At 46.1% G+C, this 21,057-nt stretch overlaps 1 protein-coding gene across 5 annotated transcripts in view; it reads right to left on the reverse strand.

Annotated features, from left to right (window-relative positions):
* INSR (insulin receptor) overlaps positions 1 to 14,553 on the reverse strand; it is a 103,127-nt gene extending 88,574 nt beyond the window's left edge. Inside the window, exon 1 of one of the 5 annotated variants that reach the window (XM_073323797.1) lies at positions 14,031 to 14,553. In XM_073323797.1, coding sequence (XP_073179898.1) covers positions 14,031 to 14,115 — 85 coding nt within the window. In that variant the 5' untranslated portion in view covers positions 14,116 to 14,553. Of the gene's footprint in view, positions 1 to 2,652; positions 2,860 to 3,233; positions 4,355 to 4,606; positions 13,340 to 14,030 lie in introns of those variants that run through there. The other 4 variants (XM_073323798.1, XM_073323799.1, XM_073323800.1 and 1 more) reach the window with 4 other exon arrangements.
* Between the last annotated feature and the right edge of the window lie 6,504 nt (positions 14,554 to 21,057).

Below are 21,057 nucleotides of genomic sequence, written 5' to 3' on the forward strand. Positions count from 1 at the left end.
AGAGAACACCATACCTACCTCATGTCAGCTTATGCAATTAATACAAAAGAATTTAATGGGAGTAATTGGGCAATATGGCATCGTATGGAGGGGACTGAGAGAGTGAAGGAAGTTTTGTGAAAATGAAAGAACACAGCCTATATTCTAGCTTGGCCTTTATTGAGAGGGTAATAAGAACATTTCTAGATTAGTTTATTTTATTGTTTTTACATTCCATGGTTGGAAACCTTTCCCCTGCAATATCTAGTTAAGCATTTTATTCAACAGAACCAATAATCCAGAGAGAAAACTGGGAAAGTGAACAATCACACAAGGCTCAAACTGGTAGAAAAACAGAAACATGAGACCAGGCACCAATGAAACAAAGAACCAAAGAAACCTGGTGTATTTACAACTTTAGACCAACATTTCTCAAATGCGGCCATCTGGGGCTTTTCTTACAACCACAGCCTCCTGGGCTGTGATGTGGGGGAGGCAAAGTAGCGGCCCCTCCCGCTCCCCGTTGCTCCTGGATGCACCGCCTTGGTGTTGGTTGCTGGAGACACGGGGCTTTGGACTCGGCCGTGGGACTTCAGGCTTCAGTCCCACGCTACCTCCCCTGACCTCCCAACCAGAGCTTAATTTGTCCCCAGGCTTGCCAGGGCTAAGCAAGTCTGCTGTGAAAACCAATACTTGATTAATATCACTTTTCACAACAGACTTACTAGCTAGCAATAAATAAATTACAATGATTTGGACATGTATATGTGCATATTTGTTTGTTTTTCCTAAAGCTAATAAAAAAGCGTGAGAATGGCCACCAGCTCTTGCTGGTGGCCACACTCTGAAGCCACCAAATAATTTGTCCTGAGAACCTCTGCTCTAGACACTGAAAAAAAATTCACCAAGGAGATCAATTGCAACAGCTGGTGCAGGACTGAGTGACAGCGCAAAATCCACAAGTGACTGAGTCTTTTCACAAAACCAGGCTGAGAACCACAGTATCAAAACACAGAGTCTACTGAAAAAGCCTAACTACAGGAATAAGATGTATAGCAAAGCCCAAAACAAGCCATTGCTGAAGTTACCCGCTCAACCATTGCATCACAGATCTCAGGCCTTCTGTCTAGCCACACCGCCAAGTGAAGGAACCAAATCTGGGTTCTAATTTTGAATCTTCAGCTCAGTCCATCTCTCCTTAAGGCAACAGGGGAGGGGAGGCAGACTCTGTCTACTGATTCTTCTTTCCCTTTTCAACCACCCCAGGCTGAACAAGCTGTATTGACTACTGCCACTCTGTTCCCTGTGACCCACAAGCTCTTGCTCACCTGCACAGAATGCACAAATGCATCATCTTGTTCTTCAAATCAGGTTCACTGATTGATCACCTGAGAGGTGGTTCCAGAGAGGATGGTTCTAGACTATTCTCAGTGGTAGAAGAGGACAGGACAAGGAGTAATGGTCTCAAGTTGCAGTGGGGAAGGTTTAGGTTGGATATTAGGAAAAACTTTTTCACTAGGAGGGTGATGAAACACTGGAATGCGTTGCCTAGGGAGGTGATGGAATCTCCTTCCTTAGAAGTTTTTAAGGTCAGGTTTGACAAAGCCCTGGCTGGGATGATTTAATTGGGGATTGGTCCTGCTTTTGAGCAGGGGGTTGGACTAGATGACCTCCTGAGGTCCCTTCCAACCCTGATATTCTATGATCACATGTTTCAGTATCAAGTCAAAGTTATCTTCCTTGGTTTTCCTACCCTCCCTGGAGTTGCTCCAGCTGTTGTCACAGATCTCGTCTCTCTCTCTCTCTTTAGATCTCTCTTCATCCCCTCTATTCTATTAGCACCAACCTGCTCTTCCCTTTCAAACAATCTTTCAACTGTTAATGCAAAATTCTTCTCTCTACACCCAACACCATGACCTCTCTAGAACATCCTCCCTGAATCTCTCCCCCTCGTTAACTCTCAATTGCCTTCCCAGTCTCATTGAAAAAGGTTATTCCCCCCCCCACGCCCTGCCTCCACCTACTATCATCTGGAATACAGTTTGTATTAACACTACACAAACTAGGTATTATACTGAATTCCAAAGGGAACCATAGCTAGCCTCTCCTCTGAAGGGGAAGGCTACTAGTTATCATCAAAGGATTTTTGGAAATGAGGGAAATGAATTGATTCCAGAAAAACAAATACAGTTCTAATAATTAATCTACAAGGCAGTAAATTTTGCATGCACCATAAAAATGCACATGGCACTTGGACTGGTAACATATCCACATTATAGGGCTCTTTGGCATTTTTAACAAAAGTACCATTTCTTGGCATTTTTTTAAAAGAGACAGGACAAAGCTTTGTAAGGACACTATGCATTGTCTAAGGGGAATCTGGTAACCCTTTGTCCATCTTCTTGAATTTCCGGTAGTAGGAGAAGGGGTTTGATAGGATAATATTTTGCCTTTTTATCCCACAAGTTCTCTTTTTAAAAAAATTCTGTTCATGGAAATATTAAACAAAATCCTGTGTGCAAGATGTTAACACCAATGGCAGGGCAAACTTGCTTACTAATCAGCACTGGATACAAGGAGGGTTCTACAAGTGTACACAGCCTCTGGATGGTCAGATATAGCATACATTTCATTGCAGCATCCCCAGAGACAGATAATGAAGCAGAATCATACCCTTGCTGGTAACAGCTTGCCTTCCCAAATGGAGGATAACTGCTTCATTCAGGTGGACAAGGATGGAGAGGAAGAGAGGTAAAAGGCCAAAGTGAAAAGGTGAGATGGTAGCAGTAGTCAAATCTCAATTTGTACCAGTTGCATCTAACCTGTTCTTGACATCACTTTGAGGATACTAAGATCCCCTTAGCATACATCCTTCTTTTCCTGTCATAGGAGAAAGATATGTGTATTCTTGGATGCTTGTAAACATTCTGCCACCACAAAATAAAAGTCAAGTGGAAAGTGAGCTAAAAACTTACTAGAACAGAAAACCAGTATTAAATCTGGGTGGGTTTTTTTTCTTGGTTTGTTTGCTTTTATACATCAATCCTACCTTTTATTTGCAAGAGGCAATCTGCAGAGCAGGAGCTACTAACCAAAATGTGAGTAACATGAGACATACTAAGCCTATCCCAGTGTTAGTTAAACTTATAACTCCTTTAGTAACTGGTTCTAATCTTAGTATTTGGAGTTTGTATTGAGGTATTTAAACGTGTGTGTCTCTAACAGCACTGGACACTGCAGTCTCCTTAACCTACCAAAATTCCTTTGGAAGCACTCTTCAAAATGATCCCTGGTGACAGCTATTCTGATTCAGAGTCTACAGCTCCCCTCTCAAAACTTGCATTTGAAGATCCAGGATTTTCTATTTGGACATTAAAATGTCAGACCAATCACCTACCTATCAAACTGTGTGTAAATAACAATGCTAAACTAAAACAGTTATCATTAATAACATTTACCTGTATGTCTAACTCCATACCTGAAGTATACCAGTAGATCTACTGGTATACTTAATGAGCAATCTTTCTGTGCAACTACCAGTAAATGCCTTTTAAAACAAAACAGTGTAAGATCATATAGACTTTTCACCTCTATTTTTTAATTCTATTGCAAATCATGAACTTCTATCTTGATTATACCGTCCAGAGCCAGTAACCTAATTCAATTAACATCCATACAAACATCTCTGCTGCTCTGATTGCATCAGATGCCACCGGAGCACTGCATGTATGCACTGTTTTGTTGCTGTGAGATGAAAGTTTTAAGTACAATTTGCAGACTGTCACCCTTGACTGAGTCCCCTCTAAAAGGCCACAGTTACAGGAGAATAAACCTCCAAAAATTCTTTACATCCAATTCTGTTCTTAAAACTCTTTAGCCACTACTCAAATACCTCACTGTCAGTAACCATCTTTCATGGTCACTCCTTCTACCTGTGATCTTTAGATAAGTATCACAGATCAGGATCAAATCTTCCAAAATGGAATTCTTTAAATCTGTTCCGATTAATCTGAATTGAAGTCAGATTTTTTTTTTAAAAAACCAAAAGCTTTAGATGATTTTATACACAAAGCTTTTAGCTGGAGTAGACTTATGCAGCTGTATTATAAACATGCACATTTATGGCACCACATAATAAAAACAGCTTTAGAAGAGAGGTGTTTCTAAACTCCAGACCCTGTTCATGCTCACAGAACTGTTTGTGGCAAGCGTATAGTTTCCATACTTATCTGTAAAACACTTAGCACACTGCTGGCACTGCACAAATTGGTGTATTGACTATTAGTGGTGCAGCTGAGTGTTACTATATGGAAATTAGAGTAACAGCCGTGTTAGTCTGTATTCGCAAAAAGAAAAGGAGAACTTGTGGCACCTTAGAGACTAACCAATTTATTTGAGCATGAGCTTTCGTGAGCATCCGATGAAGTGAGCTGTAGCTCACGAAAGCTCATGCTCAAATAAATTGGTTAGTCTCTAAGGTGCCACAAGTCCTCCCTTTCTTTATATGGAAATTCAAGACTGAAAGTCGGCTGCTTTTCAAAACACCAACAACCGAGGCACATTCAGTCTAGACAGATCATTTTGTGCCTCTTCATTTTACCTGCTGTAAGGCGTGTGATGCACTTACCTGTGATTTCTACCATGGATGTCATCCCTGCTTTCTGCTGAGGTGTTTCAATTAAATTTCTATGGAAAATTGTTTTATTAGCTCATAAACAGGATACATTTATAACTTTCATACTTGTGAGAATTCTCCTTGTCTAGTTGCTTTGATATCTCAGTAAACACTTATCTCTGCACATGCAGAAATCCGTTCCTGAATCAGAATCTACATGAAGACTGGGTGACTGAAAGCTTTAGAATCCACATTCCAAGCTTCTTATCAAAACAAGAGGCAGCGAGTGACTTTTAATTATAATTGGAATAATTTAGCCATTTTTCTAGCACATTAATTGCAAAACGTGGCTTGCAAGTAAGTATAGAATAAATCTTAAAACAGTACTGCATTATTCCTGCATTCACTGCCATGGAAGTACCTAGCACACATACTACTAAGATTTGCTTTCAGCCTAAAAGCACAGTACTTCACGAGCTGGCCAACAGATTGTCTTAACTTGGTTTTATTACATTTACTTTAATAAAGCCAATAGGAGTAACATTATGCAACTGAATTCAGATTTTACCTCTTTCATAAACCCAAAAACATCAAGTTAGCCACCAATCTAAGAGTACTTTTCAATGTTTGAGACCAAAGGACACTACACTGAATGCAAAGGCAGTCTAGTTTAAAAAAAGAAAAGGAGTACTTGTGGCACCTTAGAGACTAACCAATTTATTTGAGCATAAGCTTTCGTGAGCTACAGCTCACTTCATCGGATGCATACTGTGGAAAGTGTAGAAGATCTTTTTATACACACAAAGCATGAAAAAATACCTCCCCCCACCCCACTCTCCTGCTGGTAATAGCTTTTCTAAAGTGATCACTCTCCTTACAATGTGTATGATAATCAAGTTGGGCCTTCCTCCTCCTCTCCCCCCCCCCCCCAGAGAGGGTTTGCCTGTGTGGGGGAGGGGGGTGGAGAAAACCTGGATTTGTGCTGGAAATGGCCCAACTTTAATGGCTTACTGAGTCCAATGCATTCAAAGACACTAGAGTTTGGGATCTTGCAGTAAAACATGCTCAAAGTTACATATTAAAGGGGATCATGGTGCATTAGATTCAACTTTAAAAACACTTAGTTCTATTTTGTTTGATTCATTTGAAAGCATAAGAGAAGCAAAGCTCTTTGCAAGGGCATGCAGGAACACACTACAGGGAAGGCTTGTTTCCCACAACACACTTCTTGGGTGCTGGAAGCACAAGGCCTTCGGCCACATGCCACAATATACATAAGCCCCACTCACGTGTTGCCATTTTAAGAAGTTACTCACTTGTGTGAGTTTCTTGCAAAACTACCACACCTAGCAGTTTAATGGCAATGAATATTCTGATCTTAGTTTTCCACAGATCCCTAACGTGTTCTTTTAAAAACAACTGTACTTAGTTTCTAGGAAAACCTCATAGCAATTGTTCATAAATCTGATTAACTGCAAATAAAAATTAAACCTGGCAATATTTGGACTGAGCAATAATATTGCTCAATGGGATTTTTTTGGCATTATATCCAAGTTGCTTCAAAAATCATTAGCAGAAGAATTTTACAACGTGCACAGCACATCAAAATGTGTGCCTTTAAAAGCAGAACAGGGAATCTTGTGAGCAGCTAACAAGAACCCCTTTTACCTCACCGATGCTTCTGAGTAAGGTAGGAGGGAATCAAAAAACTCTCTCTCTGGGCACCCCAACCATGAGAAATATTGGGAGAAAATTAAACACATCTTACACGGATGGTTTTAGTATTTCTTCAGAACAAGTTAGAAGGGGAAGAACGCTTTCAGGACAGCAAATGCACGTTGGGGGTGACACCCACAAAGGGGGGCTTTCCTCCGAAGCCTTAAAATTTCATACAAACTATTACATTTAGCTCATCAGTCTCATCTATAGCCACTATTTCTGCCAACCTAGTAACTAGCCTCATATTAAATTAGATAATAGCTAACAAGATATGAAATAATCTTGGAGGGAACTAGGGGAAAGTTCATTCTAACAAAGAAAATGTTTTCAGCATCATTTTTCCATTTAAAAATCTAGACATCTCAAAATAACAAATACACTTTTAAATTTTTGGCTATCCCAAGAGGCCAACAACTTTGCTGGAGGTCTTGTTGCTACTTTTAATTAAGTGCCAGGACAGCATGCTATTTGGAGCAATGAAGAGGAATCGACAAGAGAAGTAACATGATTATTAGTCAATCGGTGCCAAGCATCAAAGCTTCAACAAACTCTTCTAAAGATACTTTGAAGCAAGGAACATGCACTTCTCGGCAGCCACACAGAAACGGCAAAACTGATGGCTAGGGAGGCATGTTCTTCTTTCATTATTTTCCCACTGGTAGATTCAAAATGTCTTGCCAGAAAATAGAATATTTTCTATTAAAATTTAATTTTAGAAAGGGTTCAGGAGTATTATTAAAGGTAAAAGTCAAGCTATTCTTCATGAAGAACATTAATCGACTACCCAATAAAACTTACGATAATCTGACACTTAAAACATAGGGTTCCTCTAGCAAAAGGAGAAACAACAGAAAGAAAAACCACTACAATAGGTTGTTGTTCAATGCATAAACCACAAGCGCAACTAAGATAGGATTGGTAACACAATCAGCTTAATCCTTGGTTTCTGCTTACCAAACGCACAGGTAACAAGTTGCAGCAGACAGAGTTGTTACCCAGGAGCAGCTACTTTGACGTGTATAAAGCTCTCTCTGATATAATTTAAATATATACAGTTAACTTCTAAGAAATGGAAAAGACAATAAATATTACTCAAGTCTTTTCCATAGGAAAGAAATTACTATCAAGAATAAAAGCTCAGAGTTCAAGGCCACTAGACACACATGTAACAGACTGCAAATTATTTAGAACATGGATGCAATGGTAAGTTAACTATCCAAGTCTTTTATCGCTTAAGAGTTAGCATTAGGTGAATCCCTAGAAAAAACAATCACAGTTCAAGAGCTTCTTTTCTAAAATAACCAACAACTTCTTTAAAGGCACAACCTAGCTAAGGTCATAGCAATTTTAAATGAAATTCTATTGAAACTTTTGTAGAATTTCACATTTCTGTGGAAATTATATTTTTTAAAAGAATTTATCTATTGACTTACAAGGGATTTTTATCATGACTTCGTATTCTATTCAGGTTCTCATTCTATAGCCATCACCATGCTAAGTGAATACCATTTCATGGTACATCATAAAGTTATACAGTGAAGAATATTTTATAAATCTTCAGAACTGTAGAATAGAAAAAAAAAAAAGCTTTTTCTGAATATATTTGTTGAATTCTACCCAGCCATTTGAGCCTTCTATTTGTGCTACAACCACTCTCATGTCAGCCCTATCACTTCATATTATCAAAGGAAGAAGTGGTTTTTTTTCCCCAGCTTCTCTCAGCAATTTCTTCTTGGGGAAAAATTCAGCAACAAATTAATATGAAAACTGGTCAAATTAGCTCCCAGAAGAAAGACAAAAGTTCAGAAGCCAGTTATTAGTGAGTTTTTCTTAAAGACAAATAAGCTGAGTTCTTCTCTGATGTTGGTTTCAGAGTAACAGCCGTGTTAGTCTGTATTCGCAAAAAGAACAGGAGTACTTGTGGCTCTAAGGTGCCACAAGTACTCCTTTTCTCTGATGTTGGAAACTTTAAGAAAAGGGATCAAGCCTCAAATAGCCACCATACTGTATATACTAGCTCCCACCAAAGTTGCTGACAAAATTCCCAGTGAGCCAAATTCTACCTATGACATCACATAATGAATTTGGACCACTGATCTCAATGGGAACAGGCACAAAGCTGAGGCTGCGTGCTCTATCTCTCCACCATACAAGAAAAAGGGAAGGGGCAGCCAAATAGGACAGCAGCCACATGGGACAAGTAAAAAAACATCCTGCATCCTCAGTTATCAAGCTATTCAGAGTAACTTTATTTTAAAAAAACAACAAACCATTTCTAATCAAGCCACCAAGAAAGAATCAAATGGCAAGGTACAACCATTTTTCTAAAATACATGCCATAAAGACAGGCAGAGCCTCTTGTACAAACTAGTTTGGCAGCAACACCAAGGTAATGAATGGAGAAACCACGTCTGATGTCAGCTTTGGTTTTCAAAATACAGTGACTGGGAAAAATTCTGGAACCTAATCCTTATTTATCATAAACAGTGTGGCTAATAAACCTCAATGACTCGCTACTCCAGAGCTTTGTTTCTTTATCCATTAAGACTGAGATAACATAGAACTGTTCATGAAAATAAGATCAAAGACCATTTAACATATTTTATTAACGCTACAGTTTTTAAAATGTATACAGCCTGCCTCAGTAACTGCATCATTAAAAGAAAACAACATTCACTTTGCTCAAACTAAAAGCATGACACTTCACACATCATAAACTCTTGTTTTGAGGAATAAGATATGGGAAGAGGAAAGAGGGCTTCTGAGTATTTCTTTTTCTTACTTGTATGACAAATTCTGAATCTAGTGACTGGGGTGTCCACCTTGCTGAGATGAGAGGTCATGAGTACTACCAACCAGGTGAGACCTCAATGCAAGGGACTGCAAAAGCCAGTTTCCAATCTACTTTAATAATGGCTTAACAAACAGAAAAAGATCTAATGGTTAAACTGTTTAATTTTAATCTTCAGTTTGCCACCCCTGATAGTGAGGTCTGTGAGGTGAAGCAGGTTCAGAGGAGGCTGTGATGAAGGTGAGAGTCTGTTCATTTACCCTTAAGTTCCCTCAGATGACCTTGTGAGGCAGCTGCTGCATTCATTCTTGTAGGCAAGAAAGGAGAAGACCTCTGCTAAAGCAAGGGCAATCCCCCTGTGTCCTGGAGACAGCTTCTCCTGTGCCAATCGCACACAAATGCCATAGCTTGGCCTGCTGCACTCTGCATTCTGCCCCAAACCTGGGATTCGATACCATTTTTATGTTCTATACATTAAAGTTATCACAGGAGCCTATTTCTTTACTGCTGGGCCTGTCCTCTACAAAGGCAAAGGACAGACTGGAGCAACCAATGATGAATCCACTGGGCCAAGGTGTTCAGAACTAGTCAACCAAAGGGTGAAAACGTAGATATTAGAGGAGTTTGAGTTCAGGTAGAAAGCTCTCATTGACTTCAGAGGAAGCAGTAAGGCCTCAAGTCTCTGCCATGGTGCAGATATGCTGCCAGTCTCACAAATGACAAGTTTTTTTTTTTTACTTCTACAACACTTTCAAACGATAAGCCTGGCAGCTTAAATTCATAACTTTGCTAGATGCTAAAAATCATGGTCTTAATAAAGACAGTAGATTTATGGCTCATTACAACACTTAGTAACCCACTAACCCCCCTTTTTGCCCTATGATCACAGGGCTGTTAACAGGCCACTTCGTCTGGAATGATCCCCTAAAACAGCGGTTCTCAAACTGTGGGTCACAACCTCATTTTAAATGGAGTCACCAGGGGTGGCATTAGACTTGCTGGGGAAGAAGCTGAAGCCTGAGCCCCACCACCCAGGGCCAAAGCTGAAGCCCAAGTGCTTCAGCCCTAGGTGATGGGGCTCAAGTTACAGGCTCCCCCCTCAAAGCTCTTGGGCATTGGCTTTGTCTGCCAATCCGAAGCAGTGGGACTTGGGCTTTGGCAGGGCTTGGGTGAGCTCTGGCTTCAGTTCCCCTTCCTCGAGTCATGTAGTAATTTTTGTTGTCAGAAGGGGGCCATGGAGCAATGAAGCTTGAGAACCCCTGCCCTAGAATATTTGCTACTTATGATAAACTATCTGTTCAATCTTGTATTTAGCTGTGACACCCTCCGTACCTTTTCCAGACCTGAAGAAGAGCTCTGAGTTGTTCAAAAACTTCTCTCTCTCACCAACAGAAGTTAGTCCCATAAAAGATATTTCCTCATCCACCTTGTCTCTATAACTTTTTTCAGCAAGTTGGCCACCCCAGGACTGCCCTCTGAAAGGTTCACCAGGTTATTTTTGGTGATAAGTGCTTTTCATTTTAGGACCTCTCCAGGCTGCAGAGCACACGGAGGACAGTTTCCCTTTATAAAACAATATTTCATGGAACTCTACAACTGCAAGAGAGAAGGCCTGTATAACTATGGTGACAAATGACTTTTTCATATTATAAACTCACAGGAGCAAAATTGACTTCTAGGGTGATGCTCAGCATATGACAGAACTAAAAGAACTGCAGGAAGGAGGGGCATCTTTTAAGGCACTTTACAAACACAGTGTTTTACATGTGGTCTAGTGGTTACAGAAGACAAATGGGAGTCAAGACTAAATTGAAAATTCTTTGGACTAGGGACCTCATGTTCCTACCTCATCTGTAACTGCGTAGGACGCTATTGGCACTATATAAATAATAAAATTAAGTAGAAATATCCTTAAGTTCCATTCTGGGCTCTGCTATAATCTGACCCCAGGGGCATTGCCCCCATTTCTCTACCTGTAAAACAGAAATAATACGTCCCTATTTCACAAGGCTGTGAGGATTAATTCATTATGTTCATAAACTCAGGTGCCATCCAAGAACAAAAGGTGCTACAGAAAGCCACAGTAGCAGCCATTTGTTTGTAACAGTAACAATTTGTAAAGAACTTGGAGGTCACTGGACTAAAGTTGTGTCAGTGTTAATATGAGTGTTTTGCACTGGAAAGAGAAATCTTCACATATATCCACAGGCCACAGTTTGGGCTGCTTGCTGACTATATCTCAACTTCTAGATGAAAAATACAGTCGTACTCCTTTTCAAGATTTATATTTAATCATTTTTTATTTTTTTTAAAAGCCTGTGACTGAAGAGGGGGAGGTATTTTTGACTACATGACCAGCCAAAAGCCTGATTTTCCAGCAGTCAAAGGGTACAAAGCAGGAACCACCCTCTACCACTGTACGTATGTGACAAGTCCATCGTTGCAGGATCTGGACTCTGAACCAACCGACTGATATTACTTCCTTTTGTAGGAAATGTTCCAAGTACAATGAAAGTTATTAAATGAACAATTTCAGAACTTAATTCTCTTTATGCAAACATTAACTAGCAGGTCCTTTCATTTTCTATAAAAAACAAACAAACATTCTACCTTAAAACAGAAAACTCTAGCTAAAATAACGTCTTTAAGCAAGCTTATCCAACAAAATCAGCCATAAAACACAATGGTCTGACACTAGCTAACTAAGATAGCTGTGAGCTTCATTTATTAGTCTCCCCAATCCCTCCACTGCAGATTCTATTATTGTTTTAATTTAATTTCTCCCCACACCCTTGCTTTTAATACCTGTAGACTGCAAGCCCTGCCTAAGAATATTTTTCTGGTTAATTTCAAACCTTTGCAACTCTAAGCCAACACTGAGCTAAGAGCCTTCTGAAACAATATTCTGTGTTGAAATTAACCAAAAAAGAAAAAAAAGAGAGAGAAGTGAGGGGGAACTACAGTTAGAATCCTCTAACCTAGCATGGAAAAGGCTAGAGGGGTATGCATGTTCATATTTAAAACAAATTAGACCCACAAAGGCATTACTTGTAGTTATACTTTTACCCATAAAAGCTTATACCCAAATAAATCTGTTAGTCTTTAAGGTGCCACTGGACTCCTCGTTGTTTTTGTGGACACAGACTAACACGGCTGCCCCTCTGTTACTTGTAGGGTAAATTCCAACAGAAAAGCATGGGCTAAGTCTCTCAGCTCCCTATTTTATACATAGACAGATGATACAATTATACCCCCTTCACATGCCAAATGCCACATTTAAGAGAAACCGTTTTAGAACCTGATTCAGAAGTCAACTTAGAGGTCCCATTTCAAAATATTTTTGAGAAGTAAATATTAATGGCCACTAAGGTAAAGTTACCAGCAACTCAGAAAACTGAAGATTTTTCATTTATCCCCAAATCAAAATAAAACAAAAATTAAAAAACAAATAACTCCAACTAGAGCAGGGGTCGGCAACCTTTCAGAAGCGGGTGCCGAGTCTTCATTTATTCACTCTTAATTTAAGGTTTCGCGTGCCAGTCATGCATTTTAACGTTTTTAGAAGGTCTCTTTCTATAAGTCTAAGTCTATAACTAAACTATTGCTAAAAGAAAAGGCGGACTTGTGGCACCTTAGAGACTAACAAATCTATTTGAGCATGAGGTTTCGTGAGCAACACTTGCATCCGATGAAGTGAGCGGTAGCTCACGGATGCTCATGCTCTAATAAATGTGTTAGTCTCTATGGTGCCACAAGTCCTCCTGTTCTTTTTGCGGATACAGACGAACACGGCTGCTCCTCTGTAAACTATTGCTGTATGTAAAGTAAATAAGGTTTTTAAAATGTTTAAGAAGCTTCATTTAAAATTAAATTAAAATGAAGAGCCCCCAAACCGGTGGCCAGGACCCGGGCAGTGTGAGTGCCACTGACCATCAGCTTGCATGCTGTCTTTGGCACGCGTTTGCGGACCCCTGAACCAGAGCAGGCCAAGCAAAGTAGGAACAAGGTATTTTACTCATGACCCAGTCTATTTAAAGGAATTTTTTTTGTTCAAAATAAACACCCACAGTATCTTTTTAAGAGGCTCTCTCAGCTATATGCAGGTGCTCCTCACAGGAGTTGAATTTCTGGGAGCTTTCAAAGAACACTTCCCTTTTAAAATTCAGACATGCCCGAGGGCTATTTTCTGTTCATTTAAGACCACTCCTACACATAATTACACTTCATACCCCAAAACCTACATTTAAGAGAGACACTGGTTGTGACAGAAAAGGTTAAAAGCCAGGAAGTCCACAGCTAAGGGTGAAGGGTCCCGGAGCCTCCGGCTCGGGTACAAAGGGAGCTGGGAGGCAAGCTGGCAGCCCGGCTGTGAAGCAGGGTACCAAGCTCAGGGTGTGGGGGGCGCCCCTGGCTCCCAGTTCCCTGTTTCCGCGGAACACGCAGGCGTGCTCCGGGGCACGGGGGTTTTGCATTCGAGTGATGTGGCTTTTGCCGCAGTTTATTGCGGTTTTAGTTTCATCCTGCGGTCCTCGGGGGCAGGTCTCAAGGTGTCCGTTTCCCGGGGGCGGGGGGGGGGTATTTGTCGACCCCCCCCCCGCAGGCCGCACGCTGAAGCGCAGCTCGGCAGAGCGAAGTCGCCGTGACACCGGGGCCGGCCACGGCCGCTGCCCCCCCGCCCTGACACGGGGCGCTCCGGGGGCGGCGGCCGGGCGAGAGCGGAGCTCGGCCCCGCTGCTGCTCCCCCAGCGCCGGGCAGCGGAGCGGGAGCCCCCCGAGCCCCCCGCCGCGCACGGCCCGGCCCGGCCCCGCCCCGGGCCCGCCGCTCCCCCCGAGGGGCGCGGAGCGGGACGGAGCCGCGCGGCCCCGCGCGCCGACTAGGCCGCGCCCCCCCCGCCGCCGCCGCCGCCCCCCCCCCGCCGCACTTACTCTCCCCCCGGCTCGGGCCGCAGCAGGCCCCCAGCAGCGCCGCCAGCGCCAGCGCCGCCGCCGCCGCCGCCGCCCTCGGCGCCATGGCCCGGAGCCGCCGCCCCCTCCCGGCCGCGGGCTCAGAGAGCGCGGGGCTGGCGCCGGGGCCGAGCCCGGATCCGCATCTTCGCCGAGAGCCCGGCGCCGCCGCCGCCCGCTGGTCGCGCCCGGCCGCCGGCCCAGGAAGCGGGAGCCCGGCCCCTTCCCGCCGGCCCCGGCCCCGGCCCCGGCTCCGGCTCCGGCGCGGTCCCGGCTCCGGCCCTCTCGGCGGCCGCTCGCAGCCCGCGGCTCCCGGCCGGGCTCGCTCCGCTGCGTCAGGCCGGGCTCGCCGCTGCCTGCCTGGCCGGTAAACAAGGGGCTGCCCCCGTCAGCGGCGGGCGGCGGCAAGAGGCGGCGCGGAGTCTGGCTGGGGACGGGACGCGGCCGGGGGAGGGGACCGGGGAGGCGACATCCACCTGCCGGGCCCCGAGCTGCCCGAGCCCCGGGCCCCTCCTCACACGGCCCCGGCCGCCGCCCCCCGCCCCCCCAGCGACCAGCCCCCCTCCGCCCCGGCCCCCGCCCCCCGCGACCAGCCCCCCGACCCCCTCGGCCAGCGACCAGCCCCCTGCCCCGCCCCCCGCGACCAGCCCCCCTTCCCCCCCAGCCCCTCCTCACACGGCCCCGGCCGCCGCCCCCCGACCCCCTCGGCCAGCGACCAGCCCCCCGCAACCAGCGACCAGCCCCCCTCCGCCGCCCCCCGACCCCCCAGCGACCTGCCGCCGGGCCCCGCCCCCCGCGACCAGCCCCCCGCAACCAGCGCCCAGCCCCGCTCCGCCGCGCCCCGCCCCCCCAGCGACCAGCCCCCCGACCCCCTCGGCCAGCGACCAGCCCCCCGCGACCAGCCCCCCGCAACCGGCGACCAGCCCCCTTCCCCTCCCCACACGGCCCCGGCCGCCGCCCCCCGCACCCCCAGCGACCAGCCCCCCGACCCCCTCGGCCAGCGACCAGCCCCCCTGCCCCCGGGCCCCGCCCCCCGCGACCAGCCCCCCGCAACCAGCAACCAGCCCCCCTCCGCCGCCCCCCGCACCCCCCGCGACCAGCCCCCCGACCCCCTCGGCCAGCGACCAGCCCCCCGGGCCCCGCCCCCCGCGACCAGCCCCCCTTCCCCCCGGCCCCTCCCCACACGGCCCCGGCCGCCGCCCCCCGCCCCCCCAGCGACCAGCCCCCCGACCCCCTCGGCCAACGACCAGCCCCCCTGCCCCGCCCCCCCCGACCAGCCCCCTTCCCCCCCGGCCCCTCCCCACACGGCCCCGGCCGCCGCCCCCCGCACCCCCAGCGACCAGCCCCCCGACCCCCTCGGCCAGCGACCAGCCCCCCGCAACCAGCGACCAGCCCCCTTCCCCTCCCCACACGGCCCCGGCCGCCGCCCCCCGCACCCCCAGCGACCAGCCCCCCGACCCCCTCGGCCAGCGACCAGCCCCCCTGCCCCTGGGCCCCGCCCCCCGCGACCAGCCCCCTTTCTCCCCGGCCCCTCCCCACACGGCCCCGGCCGCCGCACCCCCAGCGACCAGCCCCCCTCCCTCCGGGCCCTGCCCCCCGCGACCAGTCCCCCTCACCCAGCGCCCCCAGTGACCAGACCCCCTCACCCAGCCCCCCACAACCAGCGACCAGCCCCCTTCCCCCCAGATCCCTCCCCACACAGCCCCGGCTGTCGCCCCCAGCGCCCCGCACCCCCAGCGACCAGCCCCCCTCACCCAGCACCCCCTCCCTCCGGGCCCCACCCCCCGCGACCAGTCCCCCTCACCCAGTGCCCCCAGCAACCAGCCCCCCTGCCCCCGGGCCCCACCCCCCCCGCGACCAGCCCCCCGCACCCAGCGCCCAGCCCCCCTCCCCCAGGCCACACCCCCCGCCCCCCTCACTCAGCGCCCCGCCCCCGCGACCAGGCCCCCTCACCCAGCCCTCCGGGTCCCTCCCCACATGGCCCCGGCCACCACTGCCCCCAGCGCCCCTCGACCAGCCACCCTCCCCCAGCACCCCACCCTCCTTGACTAGCGCCCCGCACCCACCGACCAGCCCCCCTCATCCAGCCCCCCTCGACCAGCCCCCCGCCCTCCTCGACCAGCCCCCACCGCCCTGCCCTCCTTGACTAGCGCCCTGCACCCAGCGACCAGACCCCCTCACCCAACCCCCAACGCCCTACCCCCAGCGACCAGACCCCCCTCACCCAGCGCCCTGCACCCAGCGACCAGACCCCCTCACCCAACCCCCAACGCCCTACCCCCAGCGACCAGACCCCCTCACCCAGCGCCCTGCACCCAGTGGCCAGCCCCTATCACCCAGTACTAGTGCCTCTGCCCACACCCCTGGTTACTAGCGTGCCCTGCACCTAGCCCCTATAACCCAGGACCAGTACCGCTGCACCACCCCTTCCCTCCACCAGCCAGTCCTTCCCCCTGGCCCCCACTCTTCGTGCACAAGATTCCCCTTCCCTCTCTACCCACATGCAGAGTACCCAGCCCTGCAAATGCACAGATCCATCCCAGGCCCAGACCAACGTCACAAGCAGGCAGACGCTGAGCAGAAGCAGCAGATAGGAGAATAAAAGGGAATTTGAAGGATGGCAGATTATTAAATAACTAAGATCACATTTGTGTAACACTTTGGAGCGCTGGAGATGTACAGGGCCTTGAGTACTGGGATAAGCACCTTTATACTCATGTTACTGCCCTGCAAAGTTGCACCAGTTTAATTGTTGGTTTCTAAACCAATATAGTTGACAGCAGTCCAAAAACCATGTGTAGAGCAGCCCAAATTCCTCACCCAGCGCCACCCCAGTCAGCAATACTGTCCCTATTGCACACACAGGCCTTCTCTACATTGGGAAACATTCTTGTATAGAAACACAAATGTTAAGGATCTAGACAGGTTTCAGAGTAGCAGCCATGTTAGTCTGTATTCGCAAAAAGAAAAGGAGGACTTGTGGCACCTTAGAGACTAACCAATTTATTTGAGCATAAGCTTTTGTGAGCTACAGCTCACTGCATCCGATGCATTCAGTGGATCCGATGAAGTGAGCTGTAGCTCACGAAAGCTTATGCTCAAATAAATTAGTTAGTCTCTAAGGTGCCACAAGTCCTCCTTTTCTTTTTGTTAAGGATCTAGTTATCTGAGACAATGCTGACCCCAACTTTGTAGTCAATGTAGACAAGGACCGTGGTGTCAGCTAGCCGTGGTTAGCCCTACCTAGGACCAGAATCTGGCCTGGGAGGGCATGCAGTTTTTGCTATGAGTCCCCCACTTCCTCATTAGGTTGCAGTTGTGAAGGTGCTTGTTTTTGTAGGATGAAGGGCTTCTGCAACAGGCTGACCTTTTTGAGGAATAGGCTAAGTCTGTTGGAGAGCCAGAATTTGGGACCTTTGCAAAATCATGCAGTTTGGAAAGCTACACTTATTTTCCTTTGAATAGAGGTATGCCATGCCATTGCTGTAAGTCTGTGGAAATTAATTTAGGTAAGGTGAAATTGCAAGTTTGTTTTTATAACCTTTACAGATTTAAAAGAAAATGTTTTTCATATAATGGCTAAGCTGTGACAATATTTGAATCTCAGAATTTTTACTACATATCTCAATCAATCACTTAATTTCAAGGCCTTAGTAAAAAATGTTGTATACAAATATCTTTACCCAAGATGCTATAACAATATTTTTTAAAATGTATATTTTAAAATCCAGTGTATTGGTCAATGTTTACATTCTTGTTTACAATGAAAAAATCAGAAGTCAGTTCACATTCATCTGCAGTTAGATTTAATGTCTAGGGCCCAATTCTAGTACATGGTTAACTTTGTGCACAGTCTATAGTTCTACTGAGTGCATAGTCTTTGCAAGTTCAGGGCCTTTGTACTGTATTGTTTCGCTTTCATACAGAGTAGTGTTGATTTATTTTATTGTTTTGACGACGTTTACATTTTGGATGATATTCAAGCTGATATGTCACTTTTAAAAGTTATAACAAGAAGAAATAGTTTCACACTCAGACTAGCTTTGACTTCTTTCATTCACTCCCAACAGAACTCCTGGCAAAAAAGAAAAGGAGTACTTGTGGCACCTTAGAGACTAACAAATTTATTTGAGCATAAGCTTTCATGAGCTACAGCTCACTTCATCGGATGCATTGTGGGCTCAGTTCTACTAGAGGTCAGCCATGCGATGTGCAGGAGAGGGTATGCTATGTTAACCATTGGCCTTTTCAATGCCTAAGATTACAGTCCAGATCTATGTTCCAAAGGTCGGGTCATCTTCTTGTTCCAGTGGGATACAGACTTGGATGCTTTTCCTTCATTATTTAAATATTTGTTGTTTGCCCTTGAGCTAATGCATCACAACACATTTCCTGGCAACCAAGAGAACTACTTCCAATAATTTTGTCTGATATTTGCACAGTCCCATTTCCGCAAGATTGTGAGTTACACAAATTCTTTGAATACAGGTAGTTTATAATTCTAACATGCCTTATAAGTAAACAATTATTCTTTCCCAAAATCTTTGCCTCTCCTTCTCCAGTACCCCACTATATACCAGACAGTTTAGTTCAGTTTTATATTTATTGATAGGTAACCTGGTGCAGAGGCTCTCGAACTATGGTCCATGGACCACTGGTGGACTGAAGAGCACTTGCCCGTGATCTGTAGAGAGCTGGCTGGTTACTTAGTGTTGGCTCTCCTCCTTTTTTCCATCTGCTAATTTGTATTAAAAGAGCTAAAATTATATTAAATAGTTTCCCACTATTACTTTTCTATGTAAACAGTTGCTGCAGTTGGCACAGGGATATTACACAATCATGAATGCGTGGACCACTTTCTCACCCACTCACAAATCAGAGGAATTAGTCCATGAGGCTATTCAGGTGTAGTCCACACTGTGAAAAGGTTTGAGGTTCCCTAGCTTGGAGATTAGAGCACAAGGCTGGGAGTTTGGGCTACTGATGCTGAGCCCAAATTTCACTCTTCTTTTACTCCACTGTAAGTCGGGAGTAATTGGCTTCACCTTTGCAACATGGTTAGAAAGCCAAAAAGTGCTGTTTAAACAGCAACAATCTGCTGCATTTTCTCTGGTGTCATGTGTGACAAATCCTTCAGCATGTATGTCTTTCTGCCTGATATAGGGCTGTTCTTCCAGCCTACTCACATGGCAGAACTGGCCTGGTAGGAATGTTCTCTCCTCCACACACCTGATCTTGCTTTGGGCTTATCTAGAAGAAGTTGATTAAGGATAAATATATTTTCCTTGGAGTTGAAGAAAGTAGTAATCTCTGCTCTGGATAAAGTCCCAGGAGCCCTGCCAGATTGGGCCTCAGTTGTGAAAGCCTGAGAGAGTGCCTATTGTAAATGTCATATTGTGTGTTTCCATTAGAGGTCATACCTCTACACTGCATTGTAGCCTACGATTTGAACTCAGGCTCAAGCCTAACCCCGCTTCCATCTACACGCAAATAGCACTAACCCAGGGCTCAGACCCAGAGTCCCACAGGGGTGGAGGGTCCAAGCCTATGTCAAGCTGCCACCCAGGGTTCAAGCCCTAATGCTTTGCAATGTAAATGCATCCCCACTGAAGTTGTGCTCTGGGAGTCTGCCAAAAATATCCCATAATCCCATAGGCCAACTTTGTCCTCTAGACAGTCAAATTTGGTGGACAGTCAAGTTTTCCCACACTGCACCACAAACATAGGACTAAGGCAGCCATATTTTGGGATGGTGCTAGGAAGTCTGGGATATGTATAGTTGGGCTCGGGCAATGTAGATGCTGGAGCTTCAAGTTCAGGCCCAGGGTTCAGAAATTGCTAACCTGGGGTTACAAATGAGTATAGATGCTCAAGTGCTAGGTTAACAACCCCAGGGTCTGCTAACTTGAGTGCTATTTACTTGTTAACAAACCCTTTAATGGATATAGAAATATAGACAGGAGAAAAATCGCAAGACTGGGAGCAAGTCCATGTTACTAATACTTGGCACATTGGATAGTCTAAAAATCACAGTTGAGATTTTTCAGAAGTGACCAATGATTTTGTGGGGGCCTCTCTGTTTTTGGGAACCTCACTTGAGGCTCCCCTAAAGGGTCCTGATTTTTAGAGAGTGTTGAGCACCTGCCATCGGGAAAAAAAAATCTAGATCCTGTAAGGGGTCTCAAGCTGGACTCCCAAAAAAATCACAAGTTGCTGTTAAAAATCTTAGCTCATATTTTTTAACAAGCTTCTTTGTCTGAGTTAAAAACCAATACCCAAGATGATTAAAACTGAAAGAATGTTTACGGTCTCACTTAGCCTTCACCATTTCTGCTACTTATTTGTATTTTGCAATCCCCTCTACTTGGGACAATGAAAACACAGCATTGGAGATCACCAAAACTGCCTTCAATTACTTTACACTGCAAACAACGGCTAAATCCAACCTAAATGCACATGCACAACCAGAGCATTGCAAAGCAGGGATGGGAAGACTCTTACTAGTGACCAGCTCTCAGCTGAGACTCCAAACTTGTTGAAGTCTTGTAAACAGCTGAAATACCAAATTTTTATCTTAAAGTGTATTTGCACATACAGTAACTCTGCACTGTTCAGACTACGAATGTGAATTAGTCTGCCGATGACTATTTGCTTAGAGAAAGATGTAAGACCAAATGTCAGTTAGAACCCCTGGCTCATGTAGAATTTATAACCTGTAGCAGCAGGGCTCCATTTGCTTTACTTCCTTCTATTCCAGCTGCCATTCTGTCTCAAATCAAGTGACTGATATTGGTTTGCAACTTGTCACAGAAGGATTAAAGTTACAGGTTTATCTTTCACCAAGATACTACTTTCAATTTCTAATTTCAGATTAGAACATCAGGGTGCAATCTCCCCAGCATCTCTCCCACACAGCCAGTTTTACATGTTAATGCTACAGTCTGCTGTCTGCACGATCAGATAAACTAGCAGCTGTGCGGGCTCTGAGGAGCAGAGCCAATACCTTTCC

Source organism: Lepidochelys kempii, chromosome 25, assembly GCF_965140265.1.
Source record: "Lepidochelys kempii isolate rLepKem1 chromosome 25, rLepKem1.hap2, whole genome shotgun sequence".
NCBI lineage: Eukaryota > Metazoa > Chordata > Testudines > Cheloniidae > Lepidochelys > Lepidochelys kempii.